The 23,913-nt window shown below is 29.7% G+C and overlaps 2 protein-coding genes across 12 annotated transcripts; one reads left to right on the top strand and one right to left on the bottom strand.

The window, feature by feature from the left end:
- Nucleotides 1-548: 548 nt before the first annotated feature.
- Nucleotides 549-6,899, top strand: LOC113518325 (F-box/LRR-repeat protein fbxl-1-like). The gene is made up of 3 exons (XM_026903190.3): nt 549-675; nt 1,148-2,884; nt 4,714-6,899. The coding sequence occupies exons 1-3, from the start codon at nt 658-660 to the stop codon at nt 4,957-4,959; spliced, it is 2,001 nt and encodes a 666-aa protein (XP_026758991.2). The 5' UTR covers nt 549-657; the 3' UTR covers nt 4,960-6,899.
- A 513-nt stretch (nt 6,900-7,412) lies between these two features.
- Nucleotides 7,413-21,102, bottom strand: LOC113518473 (heat shock factor protein). 11 transcript variants are annotated; one of them, XM_026903418.3, is made up of 11 exons: nt 20,853-21,102; nt 19,770-20,225; nt 19,222-19,422; nt 18,863-19,055; nt 17,291-17,897; nt 17,089-17,157; nt 15,797-15,902; nt 14,806-14,871; nt 14,470-14,542; nt 12,269-12,346; nt 7,413-9,821 (listed from the first exon to the last, which is right to left on the bottom strand). In XM_026903418.3, exons 1-11 carry the CDS (start codon nt 20,955-20,957, stop codon nt 9,640-9,642), a joined length of 2,136 nt encoding a protein of 711 aa, XP_026759219.1. In that variant the 5' UTR covers nt 20,958-21,102; the 3' UTR covers nt 7,413-9,639. The 11 variants fall into 11 exon arrangements, 9 of the variants coding, with proteins under 9 accessions (XP_026759219.1, XP_026759222.1, XP_026759223.1 ...); XR_004224163.2 differs by having other exon boundaries at nt 9,753-9,821; nt 12,269-13,333; XR_004224165.2 differs by lacking the exon at nt 7,413-9,821 and adding an exon at nt 13,181-13,333 and having other exon boundaries at nt 12,328-12,346.
- Nucleotides 21,103-23,913: the final 2,811 nt, after the last annotated feature.

Below are 23,913 nucleotides of genomic sequence, written 5' to 3'. Positions count from 1 at the left end.
GGGCACCAGTAAGGGATGACAATGAAAGCAGGTTAGTTAGCCCATCGTGAAGGATTCCATAGAATTAACCATGATAATTTCCAGGGGGAACCACGTGAAGGTCGATCTGATAGAGTGTATTGCTGGCAATGGGTCAGTTAGATCCCATTACTAACAATCCCTTTCCCCCTATGTCTAGAAGTAGCCGGATAATAGCTGAAATGAAATTGGATAAGTATTGTAGTTACCTGGGGAGAAGGGATTGTTAGTAATGGAGAGATTAGTCCCTACTACCATCAATATACCTTATCAGGTCGACCTCCACGCGGTTTCTCCCTGGAAACCGTCATGATTATCTTATCTTTGAATCCGTCACGATAGGCTAACTGATCTACCTTTTCATCCTCATCACTCACCCCTCACTGTTACCACACCAGCGTATACCAATAACGCAGGAGGAGTACCAATCTATTGTCATCCATTAAAAAAATTATATTTATCTGAGCTACACAATATCTATGTGCACTAGTTTATGAAAAAAACAAAGATAATCTGTCATTTGTCATTGTGAAATGTCAATGTCAAATCAAATACGGAAGCAAAGTGTTAAGAATCTACTATGAAATTTATTTACATTTTTATTTGCTACGAATAATAAAGATATAAAAAATAAATAAAATGGATCTACCATACGAGGTATGTTTTCTAAATCTTTATTTTTTTTCCGTACAGATCTCTCAATTAAAAAATAGTATCTGTATGTTCGCTTTATATAATTGTTTTTCACGTGATTGGTTGATTAGCTGATTTCCTTTGTTGATATACGTAGGTAAACCTTGTAAATTGTTGATAAAATTAGCAAATTTATTTTGTAACTTAAAATCAGTTCCGAACAATTTTAATGCCATAAACCAGAGGATTCTAATCCTTTCTATCTTATCGACGAATAAATCTAAATAATGCAGTAAACTATATCCTTAACACTTAGTAAACAATCTTAGCTTTTGTTATCAAATTTAGTAACTTAAAACAACCATTACTAATGATATACAATAATATAATATTTTGTTTATCTAGTTGTTTATTTTATTTCTATAAAAATACATGTTAGGATTTATAAAAATCTGAAGAATAGAATAATACAGATTTATTTATTATATATTTTCAGGTATTAGTTTATTTATTCAAATTTTTACCAAAATCTGATAGAATATCAGCAAGTGAAACATGCCGATCTTGGTATCTAGCTGCTAATGATCATTTTTTCATGAAAAACAAAGTAGCAGTATTTTACAAATCAGTGTTAAACGATGAAGACACCTCACCTGTAAATGTTTTTGAAAACTCTTTAGTCACACACCAAAATTATATATTCAATGAAGTAGAGATATCTAGCAAATTAAATGCTTTTTGGGATAAGATGGGAGAAAGTATAAAATCACTCACACTGAGAAACTGTGATATCTGTGAGAAAGTATTTGTGTACCTTTTGCAAAAATGTACAAGTCTAGAAGAATTGAATATCCAGTGCTGCAGAGAGTTGTTTATGTCGGGACGCCTACTAGAAGGAAAAAGTGAAGGGTTACTAGAAGACAACCTTGACAATTTAAGAATTTTAAGTTTGTCAGGAAATCAGTATCTTACAGATGCACTGTTTAACAGATTTGTAATGGCTACTCCAGCTCTAGAGAAACTTAACTTATCAGCTTGTTCTTTACAATTTCATCTAGGTTTAGTTAAAAAATTTTACCCACCTGGCACAGATATTTTTAAGAATCCATCAGAAAGTGTGCTGACATTCTATTTCGTTTTACAATTTATTATATCTCGAGCAGAGAATATCAAATGTTTGCTATTTTCAAATACTCTTATAGATGGTGCAGCTCTAAAACTACTTTCAGAGATAAAAAACTTAAAATTAGAATCTCTAGAAGTCCACAGCTGTGATCAACTAACAAACACAGGCATATTAGCATTAACAAACCACCAGACCTCACTTAAAGAGCTTGACATAGGCTTGTGCACCAGAGTAACTGATCAGTCACTTGTGTACATATGCAAAAATCTAGTCAGTCTTGAATATCTTAATATACAACGTTGTCGTGCTGTGACTGACCTGGGTATAGCTGAATTGAGGAAGTTAAAAAAATTAAGATCTCTTAATATCTCTCAATGTGAACTTATTACAAAAGATGGCTTAGAAAAAGGATTGTGTGCTGAAGAAAATAAAACTATTGAGGATTTAAATATACATTCATTAAATTTAGATCAAACTGCACTGATTATGATTTCAGAAAAGATGCCTAATTTGCGTGCCTTAGACATAAGTTATTGCTTTAATGCAGTGACTGATACCTCAATTCAGGTCATATTTAAAAACCAAATACTTTTGCATACATTAAAATTGAGTCATTGTGATAAAGTATCTGATGCTGGACTAACTGGAATGGGAAAAGTGGAAGCTGAAGGTGATGATGAAGGACCAATAATGTCAACTTATGATGATGCATCTTCAAACCACAAGATCCCTCTTGGATCTAGAGCCGAAGAAGAAATTGTTCGAGATGCAAAACGAAAACGTGATGTAAAGCTAATGTGTGAAAAATTAACAATGGACACTTTTACTGGCTATTCTTTGGCACGCATGAAGGGTCTTAAGAAACTTGATGTAAGTGGATGTAATAGGATCACAGATGTAAGTTTGACTTATGCATTCAATTTCAAAGAACTTGTCAACTTAAATTTAAGCAGATGCCAACAGATAACTCATGTAGGCATAGAACATCTGGTTAAGAATTGTCCAAGTATTGAATATTTCAATCTGACGGATTGCTACAACTTAAAAGATGAAGCTGTAAAAGAAATTGTAAAGGCTCTCAGAAGACTGAAACAACTGGAACTGAGAGTAAGTGTTTATCTGTTTATTATAAAAATGTACAATGTTTGTCAAAAACATCATTTTCTTGATACTAGAATTATAAAAAATCTGTTGTCAATTCAATTATATTATTAATAACTACATTTTTGGCCGCTAATTTGTACGCAAGAACTTCAAAAGTAGAAAAACCAATAGATTAATAAATAGGCGACCAAAAATAAATAAAAAAAATTAAATGTCATAAATTTTTCTAAAATATCTTCCATATACAGAAATCATCTAATTACAATTTTATTATATTAGTAAGATAATATATCATTACAACAGCAAGTCTACAAATGCCTCTGACTACTCCATTTAGAATTATAGTCGTGTTCAAATTTATTGTTTTTAAATACGATTAACAAATGTGTGCTTAATTGTATGTAAGTATATAAATGTATGCTAGCGATTGAACTCGAAACCATTACAAGTTAGATAGGTGTATTAAACCGCTTCAACATCAAAGTTGTAGGTAGGTACTTATTTATAAGTATGTAAGACTACAAATTTCCTATTTTGTATTTTCTATGACAGTGCTCCCTTGCAATAAAATGTTACATCATTTGATACTAATTGTTACAATATAATTTTGAAATTAAATCACAATACACTTAGGCAAAGCGTAGAATGCCGAAAAACTATGCACGGTCGTACAATAGGAAGACTTACAGAAAGTTCTGCAAAAACAACAGCCAAGAATTTTACTGAAAAACCAGTCTATAATCTTTTATGACGTTTTTATGACGTTTGTTTACATTATAAATTAATATGTGAATTATGAGTGAAAAGTTCAAATATTCAATTTCTTGTCAGGATGAAATAGTCTAGTGGTATGTTATATATATATATATATATATATATATATATATATATATATATATAGACAATTACAAATACCAATTTATACATTTAGAAAGGGCATCTTTTAAAAAGTAAATACTAGGTTGCTTTTATTAAACAATTTTTAGAGAGACGCTATATCTAAATATTAGTTAACACGTTGGGCCCGGCGCCGGTCCCTTGGGACCGGCAGCGAACATTCCGTGGCCGGCGCCGGTCCCTAGGGACCGGCAGCGAACTTTCCGTGTGGCCAACGTTGGTCCCTGGGGTACGTACGTAGTTTAACTATACATCATATGAAAATATGGAATAGAATCACACATACATTTTACATACACCTAAAAAACGTCCAAAATAGCGCGACAAAGAATTCCTTATCTCATTAGCACTAAAGTAATCTCTTGGCGATAGCATACAACATTGTATCTCTCGCCGGCTGCCGGCTGAACGGAAAAGACAGCAAATTCGGCGCCAGGCTCAACGTGTTAATGGTCCGTATAACAGTATTGTGTGAAATTTTTATTTCGCGAGGGAACTATAAAATCTCTTTACGTACTTCACCAAAATGTAAATCTTAATATATCTACCATTCCACCTTTATTCATTGAACATAATTCTATATATGTAAATATGTAGACAGACAACTAAATTTTATTTACTTATTAAAAATAAGATTTACTTACTAGGTTGTAAAAACACTGCCCTTCGTCGGATATAGACAATAATATAAGTACCTAAATTGAAATTTCTTGTTTATAATAATAATAATTCATTATTTTGAACAAAAAAAAATTGATTACAATATTATTGAAAAACGATGATATCCACAAAAGTATAAAACTGTGTTGCAAATATCAACGTCCACCTCCTCATTACAGAATTCCATTACATACTGTACGCTCGCCACTGATAAATACGTACAATACCTACTAGGTACCTATAATATATACTATACCTACAATACTTTTTTTCAGGGTTGTAATCAACTAACTGACAGAACATTAGAACCTATAAGATCTCACTGTGAAAAACTAAAATTCTTAGATGTCCAGGGATGCAGATACATTTCTCCAGAGTTAGCTTGTTCAATTGGGTCTTTACCGACGCTCCATACTGTACTAATGTCTAAACCAGGCCCATACATTACCGATGGTGTCAAGAACAGATCTCCTGCACCAACATTTCTGCCAGCATTAATGAGAAAACTTCGTCTTCATTAAGACAACGCACAAGTAAATTGATTGTGGTATATACATAAGTATCAATAGTATTTTCTTTTTTATATTTGCATCATTAGTAGGTAATTTTTATATCATATGGCTGTAAATGTAGTAAATATTATACAATAACAACTTATGGGAAACTGTGGATAAACGTGAAATATAAATTATCCAACGAGCATTAAAATGCAAACTTGAAATAATGGAAAAGGGATTAGTCGATGGTGACAGTATCTAGTCAAGGTGAAAAACGGTTGTTAATCTATACTGTTACTTGAGCAATATTCTTAAATGTAAAATTCTGTATTCGTTTTCTGGCAAACAAGGAATTACCGCAATAACTTTTTAAATCATGTTTAATTATATTTTTATTGAATAAATTAATCACTATAATCAAATAGGTGAAATTAAGAAGTCAGTATTTATAAGACAAAATTGTAGAAGACATTTGTAATGGATTTTAAATAATGACAAACAATACATTGTTTGTATACTGTAACAATACATGAAACATTCCTGATATATAAATTGCATCTATTTTATACTCATTTCGTCCAATGTCAACTCATTTAGACTTATAGATGTAGAAGTGAAAAGTACATGACGATTAGCGGTTTAAGTACTGTGTAAGTGAATAAGTGAGACAAATTGAGATAACAGTCATATCATACTTATAATAAAATCGTGTAATAATGTAATTGAAAATATTGGGTCGGTGCATATGAAATTGACGATTGCGCAACAATGTAAAACAGTGGGCGCGTATTACTGAATACTTTTTGACTTGATTATTTTTGTTTGTTGTAAGTAAAGCATCGACACTTGATTAACATTTTAAACATCATTAGAGGATTCAGACGTTAGACGTGATTTGACGTTTTTCTTTCTTACCATGTATTCGAAAAAAAATTAGAAATATCTTGATTTAGAAGTTCGAAAGTTGATTAAGTGCACGTGAAACAGCAAAAAAAAAAAAGAGATTACGGGAGAATACAGTTTCTGAAAAGACAGCGAAAAATTGGTTCCCAAAATTTCGTTGTGGAGTAGCGAATTTTTAAAACGAGTCTCGCGGTCGACCTTCGCGCGTACTGGATCTGCAAGTTTTACAACAATCAGTGGAGTCCAATGTGCATATAAGCACACGAGAAAAACAAGAACTTGCTGTTCATCATACAACTGCTGTACAAGGCCTCAAACAAATTGGTAAAGTAAGGAAGTTTGGTCAGTTTGGTGAAACGAACTCTCGGAGTAAAATCGTTTTATCATTACATCGTCTCTGTAGAATCGACAAATAACTAAACCTTTTCTTGACCATCTACATCTATTTTGTCGTAAATCTAAAATTATATTAATAGTAGTAATCAATATAATAATAATCAGTCATTTTTTACGATTTATTTAAATAGGTACATTGATATTGTCTTGTTACCATTTTTCGTCAAATTTTGTAGAAATATAAGTAACTGTTTATCTATTGTTCTTACGTTTCCAACTTCACTTTTACAAATAAATTATGAAAGATTTATATCTAAATAAAATTAATAAAATGTAACTCACAAGCTGCTTAATCGAGAACAATTACCAGTGATAAATTTAGCAATTTTACTGCTACTTAACTATCATATCCTAGAAATACTAGTACCTATCCAAAAATCCATACAAAAAAAATATGCTTTTTATTATTGTTACGCCAGTATTTATTGCAATTAAAGCAAAAATGAAATTATACTGTTATATCTTTGTTATAAATACATAAATTTTATTTATTTATTTTAGACACAAAGTCAAAACATTATATATTATTTCTGTATATTATTTTATATATATTTGTTGATTTCTCCTAAAAGGATGTTGTTAGTACAGCTGTGATAACATTTGTACCTAATATGCTATATTAATAGTACAAATTCGTGCATTAAAATTTGTGATTTTAACCTGTCTCTACTCGTTTGTTTTTATATTTTCCTCGTTTTCCTTGAATTGGATTAGAGTCCTTGGATTTCCCTCAAATGTCTACACCAGCTTATTAAGAAAACAATCAGGCATAATTTACTTCATTTTGTGGATATACCTAAAAATTGTATAAGGGTCAATAAAATGTAATGTACGCTGGAATACGAGCAGTGTGAATGAACTTTTACATTTAACATCATGAAATAAGGTCCACAAACGAAAATCAATCACTATGCACAATAGATTACAAAACTACACTATAAATGTTCAGCCATTGTATTAATTAAAAACAGCAAAAACATTTTTGATGAAATCACTTGACAGTCTACGAAACTCATAACTGTTTGCATACAAATTTGTCATATAGTTAATTCATATTTACTATTGAATCTGCCAAATACCTCAAACTGAACAAGATATCCCTCAAAAAGTCCGCTGTTATAACTTCCTATATAGGTAAAATAAGAGCCTTACTGCGTTCGTCCCAAATAAAAAACAAATATTATTCAACCTTTTATTTTTACATTTAAAAATAACTTACAATCAGTAGTGATAGCTATACTCTTATGTTACATAGGTACTTAGCGCTAAATCCTACCAAACTTTGTTCAGTGTTATAATGAAAGATTTTATACAATGAATTATTTTTAGAATGCTTAGAATAGTACAAATAATTGCAAGTTTTACATACAATAATACAATCATTAATTCAAAAAGCACTATTTGCATCTAACTTAATATTTTCCTTGGCATACACGGCATATAAAAAAATGCTGGTAATTTTTAGTTTAAGGATAACTAAACAGAAAATTACATTTAAATCTTATAATGAAGGCATAATGTTTATTTATCAGTGTTATGCAATAACGATGGATGAAGGTATGCGCCTTCACATATAATTTTAACGAGTTTATTAGTACTGATCTAGTTGAAAATGCACTTTACAATGTAATACCCACGTATAAGTATTGAACTAATGAGACATTTATATATATTGAATGATACTAAAGTAGTTGGCGTATTATACATCTTACAGCTATGATCCTACATGTAGATAATAGGTAGGTATTGAAAAGACATGCTGATCTAGTTTCTGTTTACATTTATTTATACATAATATTAATCACAGACATATCGCTTGAATAGTTACCACTCACTTGTATTACTGAATTTAGTCAATACTTATTAATGAATTTGAACTTCAGGCATAAACATTTGAAAATTGATTGGCGGTAAGCTCCTCACTGCTCTATAACTCACCTTAGCTCTATAAAATAATTGGTGTATTGACGCTGTTTCCAAACTTAATGTTAATTTACGAATATAATTAGTATTATATTCGTAAATTAACATTAAGTTTTTTACATCTTTATTAATTACATTGTTAAGTAGCTAGTTAGTACTAGCTACTTAACAATGTAATTAATAAAGATGTTTCAGACACCGCAAAAACGCCTTGTGCAATTAAAAATAACTCAAATTGTTCAATACAATACATATATTTACTTATTAGTAATATACATGCGGAAATGGCACGTATAGGAAATTAACAAAAATATCATGCGACATGACGCAATATGACATAATATGATGACCTTAAGAGCGCTCATAACATTACTTTACCAAAGTGTGACAACGTTGCAATTACTGTCAATTCTTAAAAACAATTGAATATTTTTCAGTATTTCTGATTGATTATTTAAAAAGTACTCTACTAACGAATTCTGCTACTACGAAAAACTTTGCACCCACTATATATTTTGCATCAGAATTTGCAAATACATTTTTGCTATCATAATTCAAATCTTCAGTGACCGCTTAACAAGAATATTATTGCATAATTAATCGCTTTAATTCACTAGCAGAATTTTTTTAAATAATCAGACATTGAAATATTTTCAATAATTTTTTGAAAATAAACAGATAATTGCGACGTCACCATACTATGTTTTGAAAGCCCTTAATTTTTTTTAAATATTACTCCTATTACAATAAAGCCTCTATCTATAATTAAACAATGTATACATAAAGTATATAGGTGGACACAACTGAATCAAAATAGTGTATTAAATTTAAGAATTATAGACATTACCGTGCCTATATAAGCCTAGAGCTCGATCTAGGAAGAGAACAGGCTACGATACGAAAAGTATGACAAAAATAAAAAGCAAAAATTAAGAGTAGGTATAATCTTTTGGTCAGAAAAGCAAAATTACCAAATACAGTTAGTAGTATTAGTAGTATTATGAAAAACATTAAATAAATTATTTTCAATTGCACAACCAGTAAAAATGTTCAATTAAAGCGTTAAATTTATTTTAATGAACAAAATTTTTTTGGTATAAGTAATTAGCGACTTGTTATTAAGGTACTGATTTAATTGTTAATCCCAGCAAAAACTGGCATATTAAGAACAAATTTATAAACATTAATCAATTAGTCTTTTTAATTTTTGGAAATACATCTTTGAACTATTTGCATATTTATACATATTTAATATTAAAGTAATAATATAGTCAGACTATACTGCTCCAGCAAAAATAAAAAAAATAAATTCTGAAACTGTACACAATCACACTATACAAATAACAAATATCTGGGATATACGGATACGTATTACACGTATTACAAATGTTATTATAAAATATATTGTAACTTTTGATGTACGTAAAACGTAGTTCACTTTTTGGAGCGCTTCGTCCTGTGAGAACCCTTTTTCGACATTCCTCATGGCCTCAATCGCCAATTAGATGGGGATCGAACCTCAACTTGCGGCGTATTCAATGTAGAACTGCACGGTGTAGGCGATACACAAGCATCTTGAGAATTATCCGCCTCCAACTCTGGCATATTTATATCATCAAAGTTTGGAACATTTCCTGTATATGATATAAGCTGATTCTCTTCAGCTGAAAGTCACCCAAGAAAAGACCTTGTTAGAATTGATAACACATCAAAAATCAAAACAATGTCGACGATTCTTAATCTTATGTGTACATTATAATACCTAAGGTAATAAAAAAATATATTTACTAAATTATATAGTACATTATTTAAAATTAAATGTTTAATTGATCCATGTGATTGACACTTATATGGTTATATCAAAATACTTATAAAAACTAATTGCGACCAGGGTACACTACAAAAAAGCAACTAAAATTATTCACATGGCTCAAAACTTCAAAATACCGGATTCAGAGTATTCAATATGTATTATCACGCATTGCACTACTACATAAACAGACATACTCCTTCATTGCACATATTTGACATTTATATTCAAGTAACTCTAAAAGTTAGACGTTTAAAACACACAGCAGTGCGTAGCGCCGTCATGTGTAAAGCTCGGCGGAATACATATTAAACTATTATAAATGCGAGTTTGTGTATCCATCCACACACAATAGTAACAAACGTGCATATACTTTCATGTACTACTGAACAAGTTAGAATGCAATTTGGTAGATGGATAGGTTATATTCTAACTTAGTATAGCACATACTATACAACTATAAATTTGATGACAGAACACCGCAAAGTTTCGGATTTCTTAAATTTATATTTGTAAACCGCATTCTTTGTACACAACGCGCCACGATGGCGCACTCAGTGTTGTCAATTTGATATCAGATTTTCAGACTAAATCGAATTCTAAAAACGGCGATCAGTGGCAGACTAAGCCAGTTATAGGCCCGAGGCAAGAAAACTTAATGGGGCCCCCAATTTAAGAAGTTAATGTAATTCCACAAGTTTTTTATTCAGTTCACATTTGTATGTATAAATGTTTATGTTTATTTAGTTAAAATCTTGCAAGTGAAATTTAAATGATGAGGAAAATGGAAGCCTATGACCCGAGACCCGGAGCGGGCGCCCCATACGCCCCCCTAACCCCCGATAGTCCATCACTGGCTAGAATAATCCATTAATTATAAAGTTAAGCTGTAATGCTATCTATATATAATGCAGTGTAATAACTAAAATACAAAAATCTGTATATAGTTACTTAAACAAAATTCACGAAATGTATTAATATATTTGAAAAAAAAACAGATGAGACTTTATAAGACCCGATATTATCGCCGACCAAGATCTACGAGCAAACTCTTTTAACATATTTTTGGTAATATTTTAAAATAAATTTAAATGGACATTTTTCTTTGTTTCGACAAAGTTTAATTTATGGCTAGTTTTGTGGCTAGGAACTAAACGCTAAACTAAAATACAAGGCCAGATAAGAAAAATAGCTAGAGCTAGCCCCGAAACCGCAAATTTGGCCAACACTGGCTGCACCGCTCTGTGTGCATAAACACTTATCTATACGTGTGCAATGTTAAAAATCTTGCCTAGTCTGGATCCAGCTTTATTTTAGTGTAGTATAAATATATTAATTATATAAATACACAGATATAGTTACAAAATATGCTACAAAAATAGGTACTTATATTCTTTATAGAATAGAATAAATTTTGTAAAGAACTGAAATATAAAAAGGATACATTTATTAGGTAAATAAATGTATCTTACTTTTTGTAATTGTATTTCAATTCATATATAAAAATAAGAATTTATTCTAAATTATGTCTTGAAACATAAATCTGGATAAATTGATTTTGAATTTAAATCATATTAAAATAATAATGATCTCCTGAATTAAATGGATGTAATACATAAATCTCTACATTTTAACACATTTTTGGCATTATTTCAGTAAGACAACTCATTATATTTATCATTTTTATGATTATTGACACATTGATAATTTCTTTACACTTATCTAAATGAATATATATAATTGCCAATTGATACACAATTTAGGCGACAACAATAAAGGATAGCCATGAAGGGACAGAAGCCATCCAAGATAGACAAGACCATTTATGAATGTTCATACACGTAGAGAGATATATATATTGTGGACATTAGCGCTGGACTCCTTCATTGCCACTTATTTTAAATAAAAGTAAACTGTAATAACTATTATAACAACTGAGCTAAATCAGCAACTCTATATATCCTCAAAGGACAAATACCTCACATGCAGCCACAAAACAGCAAAAGATCATAAGGTATGATACTACCACATTGCAACAAAATAATATTTTCATAATCATGACTATCACAAATATATCACTGTAGTACTATTTTTGCTTAGTTACTGTAGGTAAACATAACTATTAAAAGTACTTAAAAAAATAGTGTAAGGCAGTACAATCAGACACTAGTGATCCCAGTTTCGCTAATCTTAGCTACATGCACTACAATGATCTAAAAGCAGTAACTAAATAAGGAACACTACTTATAAATCGTGCATTGCCTTTTATTTAATTAAAACACAACAACAAAGTGTTACTACCATCATCCTCTGTATATAGGTCTTCAACGCGATTTTCGTCGCTGCTTACATTCGAAATTTCACCCTTGTGCTTCTTAGCTTTAAATTAACAATAGGTGTAATTACAACAGGGAACTGCCAAGTCATATTTTATTAGTATATATAGCATAACAACTAAATTAATATTTTTATAATTATGATAAACTCCCGCATTAATGATATCAAATTGTTAGGCTTGTAATTAGATAATGTCTTAAAAGTCATGAAAAGAAAATTTCAATGTTATATTAACAAAGAATTTTTAATTAATTCAATAAGTATAACGGTATATAATTATATATAAAAATCTCTGGATACCTTTTTTATTCGCCTCTTAATTATTATATAAATTTTCATAACAAAATGGAAAACAAAATCAAATAAATATGCATAATTAACGTGTCAACGATGTAAAAAATCTACATCTCTCGAGGTAGATGGTAAAATGCGAGTACCTATCACATAAGGGCAAACACATCTATTTATCCTCTCTCTTTATCGTTTTATTTCACAAGTTACTCAATGATCTTTTAAAAGCGTCCAAATATAAATTCTAATAAATAAATAATAACGATAAGAACCTATTGCGTTGGCTGTTAATTTTATGCATATTACGTATAGGCAAACAAGGACAACTGCGAATATCTAATTTTTTTTATCAAAAAAGGTATCACTAACGCCGACTGAATATGTTTTTCAAGCCTGTTGAATTAATCTTTCAAAACATAGTATACAACAATTTGATAGTATCATTAATTTTGTATTAGTTTCAATTTAACACGCTGTCGTAAGTAGATTATGACTGAAACCGTCCATCACTTGATCCACGTTGGCTGCACCGGATCCTTCCATAGACCACTAACCCTTACCACCACAATAACATTAACCCTTTACCAAAAAAAAATCCAATAGGTCACGTGAACATGACACCAACAAACATCTTGGCAATGTCTTGGAGGATGAAGTAGTAAGACTACTTCGCAGGCGATGCCTCGCTGTTACCGATCAGCCAATCAAAATCAATCATCGCACACTGTTTGGTTGTATCTACAATTAACATAAACGTGAAATATAACCAGAATTTACTATTATGCGCACCTTTATTAAGACAATTCGTCGAAGTATGTTATACTTAGTATTGTGCAAACCATAAACATAAAATGGTCAAAATAAAAATGAAGATGTCAAATGCCAACGCGTAATGAGGATATTGTCAAAAAAAACATCACATATTTTTATATGAATTGAATGTTGAAGTAGTAAATAATATTATATTTAGGAACAGTCTGTCTATTTATGAACAAGTATTAGGCCATAATATAGAAGTCATCGCTAGATTTTAAGATTTATTAGATTTGGAAATAATTAACTTGAAATATCAATGCGTGAATGCAGTTGCATCAATTGTATTTACACCGCGATATTTGACGTTTGATCTACTTTGCAAAAAAAGCTAAATAATATTTCTTAGCATATAACTTGAGTGTTAATTTCTTTATGTGGGGTGTGTGTAATGCAGTTTTTGGTAATGGGCACTATCGACCCCATTGTCTAACTTCATTTCGTTTACCTAGAAAGCCATCGTGGTGAAATCCTGGCGAATTCGTCACAATAAGCTTTTTTCACAATTTTCAAACAAAATAAAGTTAACTGTATTTAAGCCATCAGATCTGACTTCATCCTCGCCTATCAACCCTCACTGGTAACCCTAGCATTACCATTTTATTTTCATCCCATAAAAAATACTTTTTATGCAATAATGTTGACGCGTTATTATAATGTTAATTTAAACAACATAAACAACGCTCAATTAATAAATTTAGGAAAGGAAATGACAGCATAGTCTACTAAATACCTAGCTAGAAATATCGTTAATTATGACCAAAACTTGAAAGTATATCTACTATTATGAGCGTTTTGAAATTTACCATAATACAACATGATATCGTACGATTTTGTCATCACGATATAATATGAGAACAAAATATAAGCAATTGGTATGACAACACTTTAAATTTACCGCGATATAATGAACATGGATGAAATTTAAAAAACGTCTTCATACGATTGCATATATCTGGTTCTATATACCGTGACCATAAAATTGTTCAATATCGTGCACAACAAGTTTATCGTTACGCTATATATATTTTACGTAATCTTTCAAACTCTTTCTAACTCACCACTATTTGATGACTTTGCTCTCTCGTCCATATTAAATGAAAGGCCATAAAAAGGATCATCGGCTCCAAATAACTGAAATGTAAAGAAATTATTATGTATAATTTAAATTTAAGAAGAATGATTCGATATAAAAGTTTCATAATATGTATTTTATTATGAAATATACAAATCAAAAAACTTCATAATATTTCATAATGCTGTAAACACTCGTGAACGGGCGAAATAAATATTCACTATTTAACTGGTAATGTGAGTGAGGTTTGAAGTAAACATTTTTAATGCTAATCCTGCTCATAGGTATAACAAACTTATTTAAATTTGGATATTTTTATTACATAATTATTTGCAGTCTGTTGAGGAATGGTGAATGACATCGTAGGTCCTAAACTTGCATCAGCATTCTACGGACAATACAAAATCTTAATAAAAATAACAAAAATGCAGAAAATTATAAGCATATTGAGAGCATCGTAATCTAGAAAATATAGTATAAAAAGTAATAAATATAGTTCAATGTTACGTTCATCATAACGGCAACAAATGCCTCTGACTGCCTCATTAAGAATTATAGTCGTGAGCATACTTATCAAATTATTTTAAATAATATTTTGCATACAAAATGCTTTTTGAGAACAAGAATGTGGTGTATATTTAAATTTTTTGTTGTAAATATTCGCATTCCTCATAATATTTTCAAAACAACAGGATCGTTTCTGCACCGTCATATTCCTAAATTAACTTTTAACCTATTGTTTTAATATTATAGTTTCACGAAATTATAGTTTTATGCATCATCATAAACTAATTTTAAACTATCGCGTTGTAGTTGTTTCTAAGATTAAATTTTAATTTTAGAAACAGGTTTAGAGAAATGGCACCTCAGAATCGGCCCCAATGTATGTCATAGATTAGGTAATCTTGACAACCCCACTTTAAAATTGTATCACGCAATCAGAAGGTTGGTACTTTAATTCGATGCCAGCGCGCATGTGTGCGTGTGAGAGTACCGATCGACACGAGGCTCTACACGCGGATCCAACACGTTGTATGCAACGTGACTTGGGGCAGCGCTACCAACTGTACACCGATAAATGTCATTATATATTAACAAACGACGCAGTAAGCGTCGTGAGCCGTCGCTTCTTTCAAAACAAATATATTTAAATTGCGCGCCAAATGCTTTAAATATTAATGAAATAATAAGAAAGGTTATTGTTTTTTTTTAGTATGAAATTATATATTTGCAAGATTAAAGATTATTCCCAGAATTATTAACTCGCATTTTATGACTACAGCTAGGTACATAAATAAAAAATATATACATACCCCCATCAACGTGTTTGTGTCTAACGAATAACCATCACCTCGCAATAATTCTCTTAAAGACTCGAGGTCTGATTGCATGGTATCCAGATGGTCATCAATATCATCCCTGAAAAGTTTAAAATATGGATTATTACGTCATATTAATTATGATATAAATGACAAAACCATTTTATTTTAAAGCTTATAATAATAGATTTTCTTCTCAGTATTTTTGTTAAAATAATTGATTTCTTGTTATACATACAGCGCAATGTTAGTGCAAAGGCAGAAACTGTTATTTATTAATAATTAACATTTTTACTCAAAGTTATAATGAATGGTGACAAATAATTTCTCATTCAACACAACTTAAGACAAAAGCATATATTTCATAATTTATGTATTATTATGCAGTAAGTGCCCGCAACCTACTAAGCCCATAGAATTAAGTTGTATAGAAAGTTCAACAATAATCAAAAATTCTGTATCACAAGTTTATTTCATATTTTTTTAACACATTTCATTTCACCTACATTTATGAAGCTGCTTGAATTATATGATCCAAACATGTTATGTGCGCTTTTCTTATTCAAAGTATAAAATATAAGTACATAAAAATTCTTAATAGATTCAAAACTATTAATTCTTTAAACAAAATAGATGAATTAAGAGAGTTTGAATACATAAAATAGAAATGATATATAGGTATTAACATACATTTTGGAAAGGGGATTTATAATTAAGTCTATCATCAATATTTACAAGCTTCATAGACTTTTTGAATAGCTTATGTTATCATGAAAATCTAAATTATAAAATTACTGAACCAATCCTTTACGATTATTATATTACAATATTCTATAACTATGAATATACTATTTATAGTATATTCATAGTTATAGAATATTGATTTGCAAAAAAATATACATTAACTACTAATGTGTCCGATTGGAATTAAAATATTTTTTTTTATACCACAAAGGTGGTAAACAAGCATACAGCCCATCTGATAATGAACACAAGACTGCAATACCAGGAGTGTCATTTACACATTTCTAACTCTGAAGAAACCTTAATATATCCTTTTTGAAGAACCCCATACTGCAATCTCTAGGGACAACCTCTAATTGTACTAATCTGCAGAATACACTACAATATCGTAATCAATTATAGATATTTATCGAAATTTTCATTTTAAAGAAATAGGAAAAGTAATTAATTGGATAGACAAATGTATTCAAAATTCACTTTCAATAAATATTTATAGTAGACCATTGAATGAAGCTGATATTATTAATTGTCATTACACATACTTGTTTGAATTTGTTCCAAAAAGAGAAGTAAATTCCTCTCGATTTTTTCCGATGTTATCTCTCCTACTCCTGAATATTAAAAGTGAATAATATAATAACACAAAACTGGAAACATATTATATGAATGGAAAATTATACCTTAGTAGTAAAATATTTTGATTAATGTATATAGAGTAAAATAAAAACAGAAAATACAACCCACCTTGTCTGAAATCTGTTGACATTAGTGTTATTATTGACTGTGGCAAGTGTCATATTACTCCAGTCATCTTGCATTTCAGTCTTAATATCTGCTATGTTAATTGTATCATCAGCCACATAATCCTTATTAGACTTCTTAGATTTCCCGTCAGACTTAGCTAGTCCATCCATTGGTTTTTCTAATTTAATGCCTCCAAGCATTTTATCCTTTGTTAAAGGTGATGAATTGTTTGTATTGAGAATGGTATCTTGTAAGATATTCTGAACTGGTAAAACTTCTGTTACTGGGATTGCAACCTCACTCGCAGAGTCGTCACTGGCAAATATTTCAGCAGGAAGCTTCAAGTCAGCTGACGGGTTTAAGGTGTTGAAGTTACTTGTAGACATCAGTGTTTTGCCACTTTGTTGGGTAGAAGATTTGTTGACACTTCGGCTCTTTGATTTAGATTTTCCCAAGGATGTGGTGGTATTGCTCACTTGCTCTGGAGATGCAGGTGTATTCACAGCAGATGTTGATGAAGTTACAGGTAAAGAGTTTGTAGAATCAAGAGTTTGTGGAGAATTGTTTAATTTATATACAGGATAAAATTGAATTACTTTAGCAGAACCTGAAAGAAAAAAAATATTTTATTATAACTAGATTTCCCTAAACATACAAATTTTCATTTAGGTAATTTGTATTTTTTATGGTAACTATAACAAGAAATGGGTACAGTGCATTTCACCTCAATATATTTAAAAAGAGAGCTTACTGATAATACAATAATATTGATACTGATTAATATTCTAAACTTTTATTCTTACATGCTGACACAACTTTATTTTTGTCAAAAACACCTTTTAATTTAACTGCCTCTGCTCACCTTATGAAAAGAAAACCTACCAACCAATTGCCTCTTTTTTAATATTCAGTAATTTTATAGCAAATACAAAACAAATCATATATATCAATACATAGATAAATGTTTGTTTCTTTTTGTATGTAAGAATTGATTAGCCATAAAGCTACTGGATACCAATCACTGCCTACATAGACTCAAAGGACCTTGACTACACAGTACCTAATATAAATTTATTTATGAAAGTTAAAAAGAGTGGAAATATAAATAAAAATTATAAGAAAAAAATTATTGAATTGTTACACTGACATACACCTTTTGATTAATGTGTACAAGCTTTTTTTAAATAACTATTGGAAATATTTACCTTCTTATTCATAAAAGCATCAAACATCTCATAAACCTATTTTAGCTATTGAGCTGTTTTGTCTTTTTCTTTTGAGTTAAATTCCCAATTTGAAAGAAGGTGCCAACTCTCTATACACACACTCACACGGTACACTCTAATAGTTAAAACAGGTTTGTAGGAGATTTTATTTTTTATGAATAAGGGGGAATATTTCACGATTACTTAAGAAATAGAAAAATTAACAGTTAATACATGCATTGCTAAATTTCTAAGTATTAAAATTGTCTATGTTTAAAAAAAAACAAAGTATTTTATTTTAGACAATGTCCATTTCTAATAACCAATAATCTCTATTTTTCAAAACCATTTGCAATAAAATTTAAACCTGATTTTGGATCATCAGCATCTTCCATAGTCACATGATATTGAATAGCTCCTGCAGGATCAACAGAACTCTGATCAGTAGAAACAGTAGGCACTTCTATTGTTACAAAATTACTTGGATCTAATGACTCTTGAGATTCTTCATTAGGCAAAATGTCATCATGAACCAACTCATGAATAGTAGGTCCATCTTCCTGCAACAATTTAAAATCTTTCCTTCAGGCAACTGATAATTAATATATTAAACTTATATATTTTAGATTATCTAAAATTACCTCTATATAATAATATACAATTAACATAATACCAAAATAATAATTTCCTATTATATTAAATAAAAAAAGGACTAATTTAACATACCAAATTATCCTCATTCACATCTTCTAATATATCTTTATCTAGTCTGATATTCTTTGTTTTTCCAGGATAAGAGCTGTCTGTTGCCGAGTTATGTGCTGCATTATTTATCATAAGCTGATAAGGTCTTTTCACACCCATATTATTCCCATTTGCATTAGCAGTTCTAGTTGGCTGCACTAGAGACATCAAAAATTGGATGAGCTGAAATCATGAAATTGTTATTTAATAACTACATCTTTAAAAAAAAAAAGAAAATTACATTCCAATGATTAGTGTAACTAACTGATCCTACAAACATTGCTTTGAACCTTACTGGCACTAACAGAATCTATTTATTCTTATTAGTATAAACATTATTCTATCTCTCAAGTTGGAGCAAACACACACTTGCAGTACACATTTACAATTACAACATTTCATTTCAATTTGTGGAGCACTTTCAAAGATTAGTATGAAAGAACATAGTAACAAAAGATTTTAATATATTAAGATTGATAAAAGTTTTACACTAGATGGTCTAATTATGTTTTAAATATTCATATACATACATTATTAACTATATGTTGTTGCTTGATGTGTTTCTGTCGCAACATAGCCACCTCTCTCCATAATGCTTCATTTTCTTGCTTCATTGCACTAAACTTAGCATCCAAACTCTCTTGTTTCCCTTTCATTTGCTTTACATCTGCCAATACCTTATTCATCAACTCTGGTTTAAGAAGAATTTTCTCTCCACTATCACTGCTTACAATGGACTTTGAATTTGCAATCTTCCTCTTAATATGCTCTAGCAAATATGCATAACCTCTCATAAAACAAGGATGGGAAAATTCAATATCATCTTTTTCATATCTCAAACCTCCATTTTCAACCGATGTGATTTTGTGAAAACCATACATATTCAATTGCCTAATAAAACTTGCCATATTGTTGTGTTTATAGTAAAGAGGTAATAATTCTCGAGCAAAATCTGCTTGGTTTTTTATGACAAATGTTTTTCCGCCCTGAAAATATTTCTTTATTTTAAACAAAAAGTACAAAATATAATTATAAGTAAATTTAATTATAAATAAATATTAAGAATAGTGAAGAAATCATTTGATATTTTATAAGTAAGCAAGTAATTTCTGCTCTACTAGTGAAAGTCTAAATTAATTGCAAAGTAACTAATACTGTATTCCAAATGTATATAATTTATATTATAAATAAATAACTAATACCTAGCCCTATAAGTCACATATAAAAAGTATTTTTTCCATTTATTATTAATATTTTCTATTACATACTAACATATTGCAATAATCAAAAAATTATGACATTGATATAATAGTTATTTCATAATAATTTATTCGGCAATTTACACCTATGCCCATTTGTTGTTTATATGTTTTAGAATAATTTATCGATCAACGATAATATTGGGTATATCATGTCAAACGCCAAAGGCATGGTAGAAAACGTGACATGTATCTATTTATTTATCAAGTCAAGCTGTAGCGGCCGTCATTTCAATGTAGGTATTTTAAAGTTGTATTCGTAAATCTTTCTTTGGTATTTAAGTTAATTCCGGTGTGGGGAACCAAACTATCTACTTAAATGTCTATAAGAGTGAAATAAGATCAAACACTTACAGGGCTCCATGAAATCAAATGATTTGTCTCCGAATCGTTTACCAATTTCCATAATTTCCCCAGAAAAGCTGGAACACTAGCACCAATTTCTACAACTGAACGCATTTTTAGAATTGATGAAATCAATAATAACGAAATTTAATCAAGAACGTATATAACAGGTATTTTGTAAGAATTATGTATATACACAGTGTAAGCTGTTCACAAATCGCCATTTAATTACAAACACATATATAGGCATATGACAATAACTTGTACTTATTGCACTACTACAACTATAAATTTATTGACACTTGACAGCAGTAGACTGTCAAATTGACATCTACCTAGCGTCGAGAATAAGACTAAATCAAGAACGTAGAATCAGAATTCCAGGACAGTAGCTACTATTAATCCATGGCTTTTTTTTATTTCGTTTACCCTAAAATGATTAATCCATGGCTGCGATAGTCAGTCCTAAGAACAAGAAATCATTGAGTCAGTCATTTAGTCTTGTTGTTTGTCACATAAACAGTATAACGTGTTTAGAAGAGATCTTTGACTAACGATAATAGTGCTCTTCTTTATCTGTGCGTTACCTACCAACTTGTTTTATTATTGTTCTGTTGAAACAAAGATTACTTTTACTACAAATATACGTACTAATATTCTGTCTTAAATCCATTACATTTCCTGATCCCTTTAATTTCTTAAAGTAACGTAATGACAAAAGACTGTCGTTTGGGTACATCATAGACTAAGAATATACAACGTGACAAGTTATTCCACGCCCACACACGTCACTCAAAGAAAACGATATAAATCTATGCAACCAATTCATTTAATTTGAAAATGTTACACCATAAAATAACGGGAAATTTTATAATACTTGTTGAAATTTTATTTTATTTTATTTTATTTTATTTTGTACATTGAAAATAGAATTTTTATATTTCGGTCAAATATATTTATATGAAAAAAAATGAGGTCGACTGAAAGAATTCGAATTCTGAGACAATATTTCTATAAACGTATTCTAATATTTCTATAAAATTCCAATTTAATATTACAGCAAAATCTTTATTGTAAGGATTAATGTAAAATAATTTTATAATAGACTTCATTCAAAATTATGCGTAATGATAAAATGATGATAAATATATACGTGCATTATTTGTCAAGTTCCAATTTTTTTTTTTTGGTAGCTAGAAATAACACCTATTCATTTATTTAAAAAAAATCTTTATGAAATTCAAAAATAAGTAGTAGGTATTAACGCAAAAAAAGCTGATAATCAGTCGATACAGGCGAATGGTGCAACACTAGCAAACTTTTGTATAACATTTGGCTGTGTTTCGGTTTAAAGGTTGAAATATGGCAGTGAACACCTGAGTCCTCTGGAATGGCAACGCATGAAAAGTATCATTGGCAAAACAGTATACTCTATTATATCCATAGTACTGCTTATATCTATAGGTGACGGTTACCATTTCCCATCAAGTGGGCTGTCAGCTTGCTTGCCATTCTAAGTTGTATAAAAAAAAACATAAATACCTTTTGCAGAATTTAATTTTTTTACAATCTATAATGTATTTATTAAAAACTATCAAAACATCATATGATATAAAAATTACACATTTTTACTAATTTGTAATAACTTATTTATTACATTATCAATTAGTTCACAATTATGGGAAGAGTGTGATTGACATTCTTAGAATAGTCTAAATTACAGTAGTACTACAATTTGTTATAATAATCGACAATCAATGGGGATATTTGAAAAATTTTTGATCACTTTGATATATTAATTATTCGTCAACAACAAAATAACTAAATTATTTAATTGATACTGTTTATTTTTGTATTTGCTATTTTCAAAAGTATTTTTTTTTTAATATTACTTTGTCACTTCTTGGGGGCTCTTATAATAATAATAAGCCTTTATTCAGATATAATTTTTTTTAACTTATTGTTTTTTTTATTACGACAGATTACAACAGACGATAGTCTGTTGAATTGTTAGCAAAGGCCTTCTTTGCTTTCAATGGCCTCTACTATTAGCTATTCTTATCCAAATTCCACCTGCTTCAACCCTTATGTCAACAACCCATCTTCTCTGTCATTGTTTCTCAACTGGAGGGGGAATGATCACATTTCTTGTGGGGGAAGGGTTACGACCCTTGGGGAAGGTCGCGTTTGTTATTAAAGATAGTCGCAATCTGTTTAAAAATAATAAGATGTCGAAACATTAGTTTATTAAAAGAATTAATATTAGTGTAGTGCTATAAAATTAAATATTACATTGTAAAAATATTATTAAAAAATAAACTAATAACTTACTTTATTTAATTAAAATTGCGCAAAGATTCATTTTACCTACTGCCATTAATATGGTCAATATTATAATAAGTCCGAAAGAAGCTAAAAAATTAAAAACCTCTTTCAAATGACACAATATCGAAATGTAATAAAATAATAAAAATTTATTATTAAATGTATTAATAACTAATTACGCTGAAAATAAAAATATTATTATATTTTTATAGTGACGGGGTCGCAAGACCTTTTACTTGGCTTTTTCGTGGATCGCGATATAAAAATAGTTGGAAAACAATAATCCATGTAGTCTTCTTCTTCTGCTTTTCTTGTCTTTTATGTACCAAAACATTATTATTTTACTCCATTTATTTTTTCTACTAATTATTATGCCTTGCTCATTTTTATGCGATACAGTCACTTCTTCATGTAATACTATAATACAAAATCGCTTCCCCCTATTCATACGCCTACATCTATTAACAGATTACGTCCATCTTGAATAGACGCTATAACACTTAAGTGTTAAGCATGTGTTTTGTGATGTAATTAAAGTTTGCAGGTATTACCTTATTAAGTCACGCGTTCATATAGTAGCCAGTTACAAATTTGAATGAAATTGTAAAATTAATTAAAATCCATTAGTGTTGTTACTATCATGATTCCTACTATTTAACGATATGAACTAAAATTGAATTCTAAGTAATAATATAATGCGAAATTAAATAGTGCTTAAAATTATGTATGAATAATTAATTATTTA

Source organism: Galleria mellonella, unplaced genomic scaffold (genome assembly GCF_026898425.1).
Source record: "Galleria mellonella isolate WM207_F2 unplaced genomic scaffold, CSIRO_AGI_GalMel_v1 utg132, whole genome shotgun sequence".
Taxonomy (NCBI): Eukaryota; Metazoa; Arthropoda; class Insecta; order Lepidoptera; family Pyralidae; genus Galleria; species Galleria mellonella.
Note: the sequence above shows the minus strand (reverse complement) of the source record. Positions and strands in the feature narration are given on the sequence as shown.

Excerpts from the sequence above, each read along its gene's own strand:
- LOC113518473 (XM_026903418.3), bottom strand. The coding sequence starts at position 20,957 with ATGCGTTCAGTTGTAGAAATTGGTGCTAGTGTTCCAGCTTTTCTGGGG. Across the intron at positions 19,056-19,221 it reads ATGTGAATGAGGATAATTTG|GAAGATGGACCTACTATTCA; the intron begins GTATGTTAAATT and ends AAATTGTTGCAG. Across the intron at positions 15,903-17,088 it reads TTTGGAACAAATTCAAACAA|GGATGATATTGATGACCATC; the intron begins GTATGTGTAATG and ends TAAACTTTTCAG.
- LOC113518325 (XM_026903190.3), top strand. Across the intron at positions 2,885-4,713 it reads TGAAACAACTGGAACTGAGA|GGTTGTAATCAACTAACTGA; the intron begins GTAAGTGTTTAT and ends ACTTTTTTTCAG.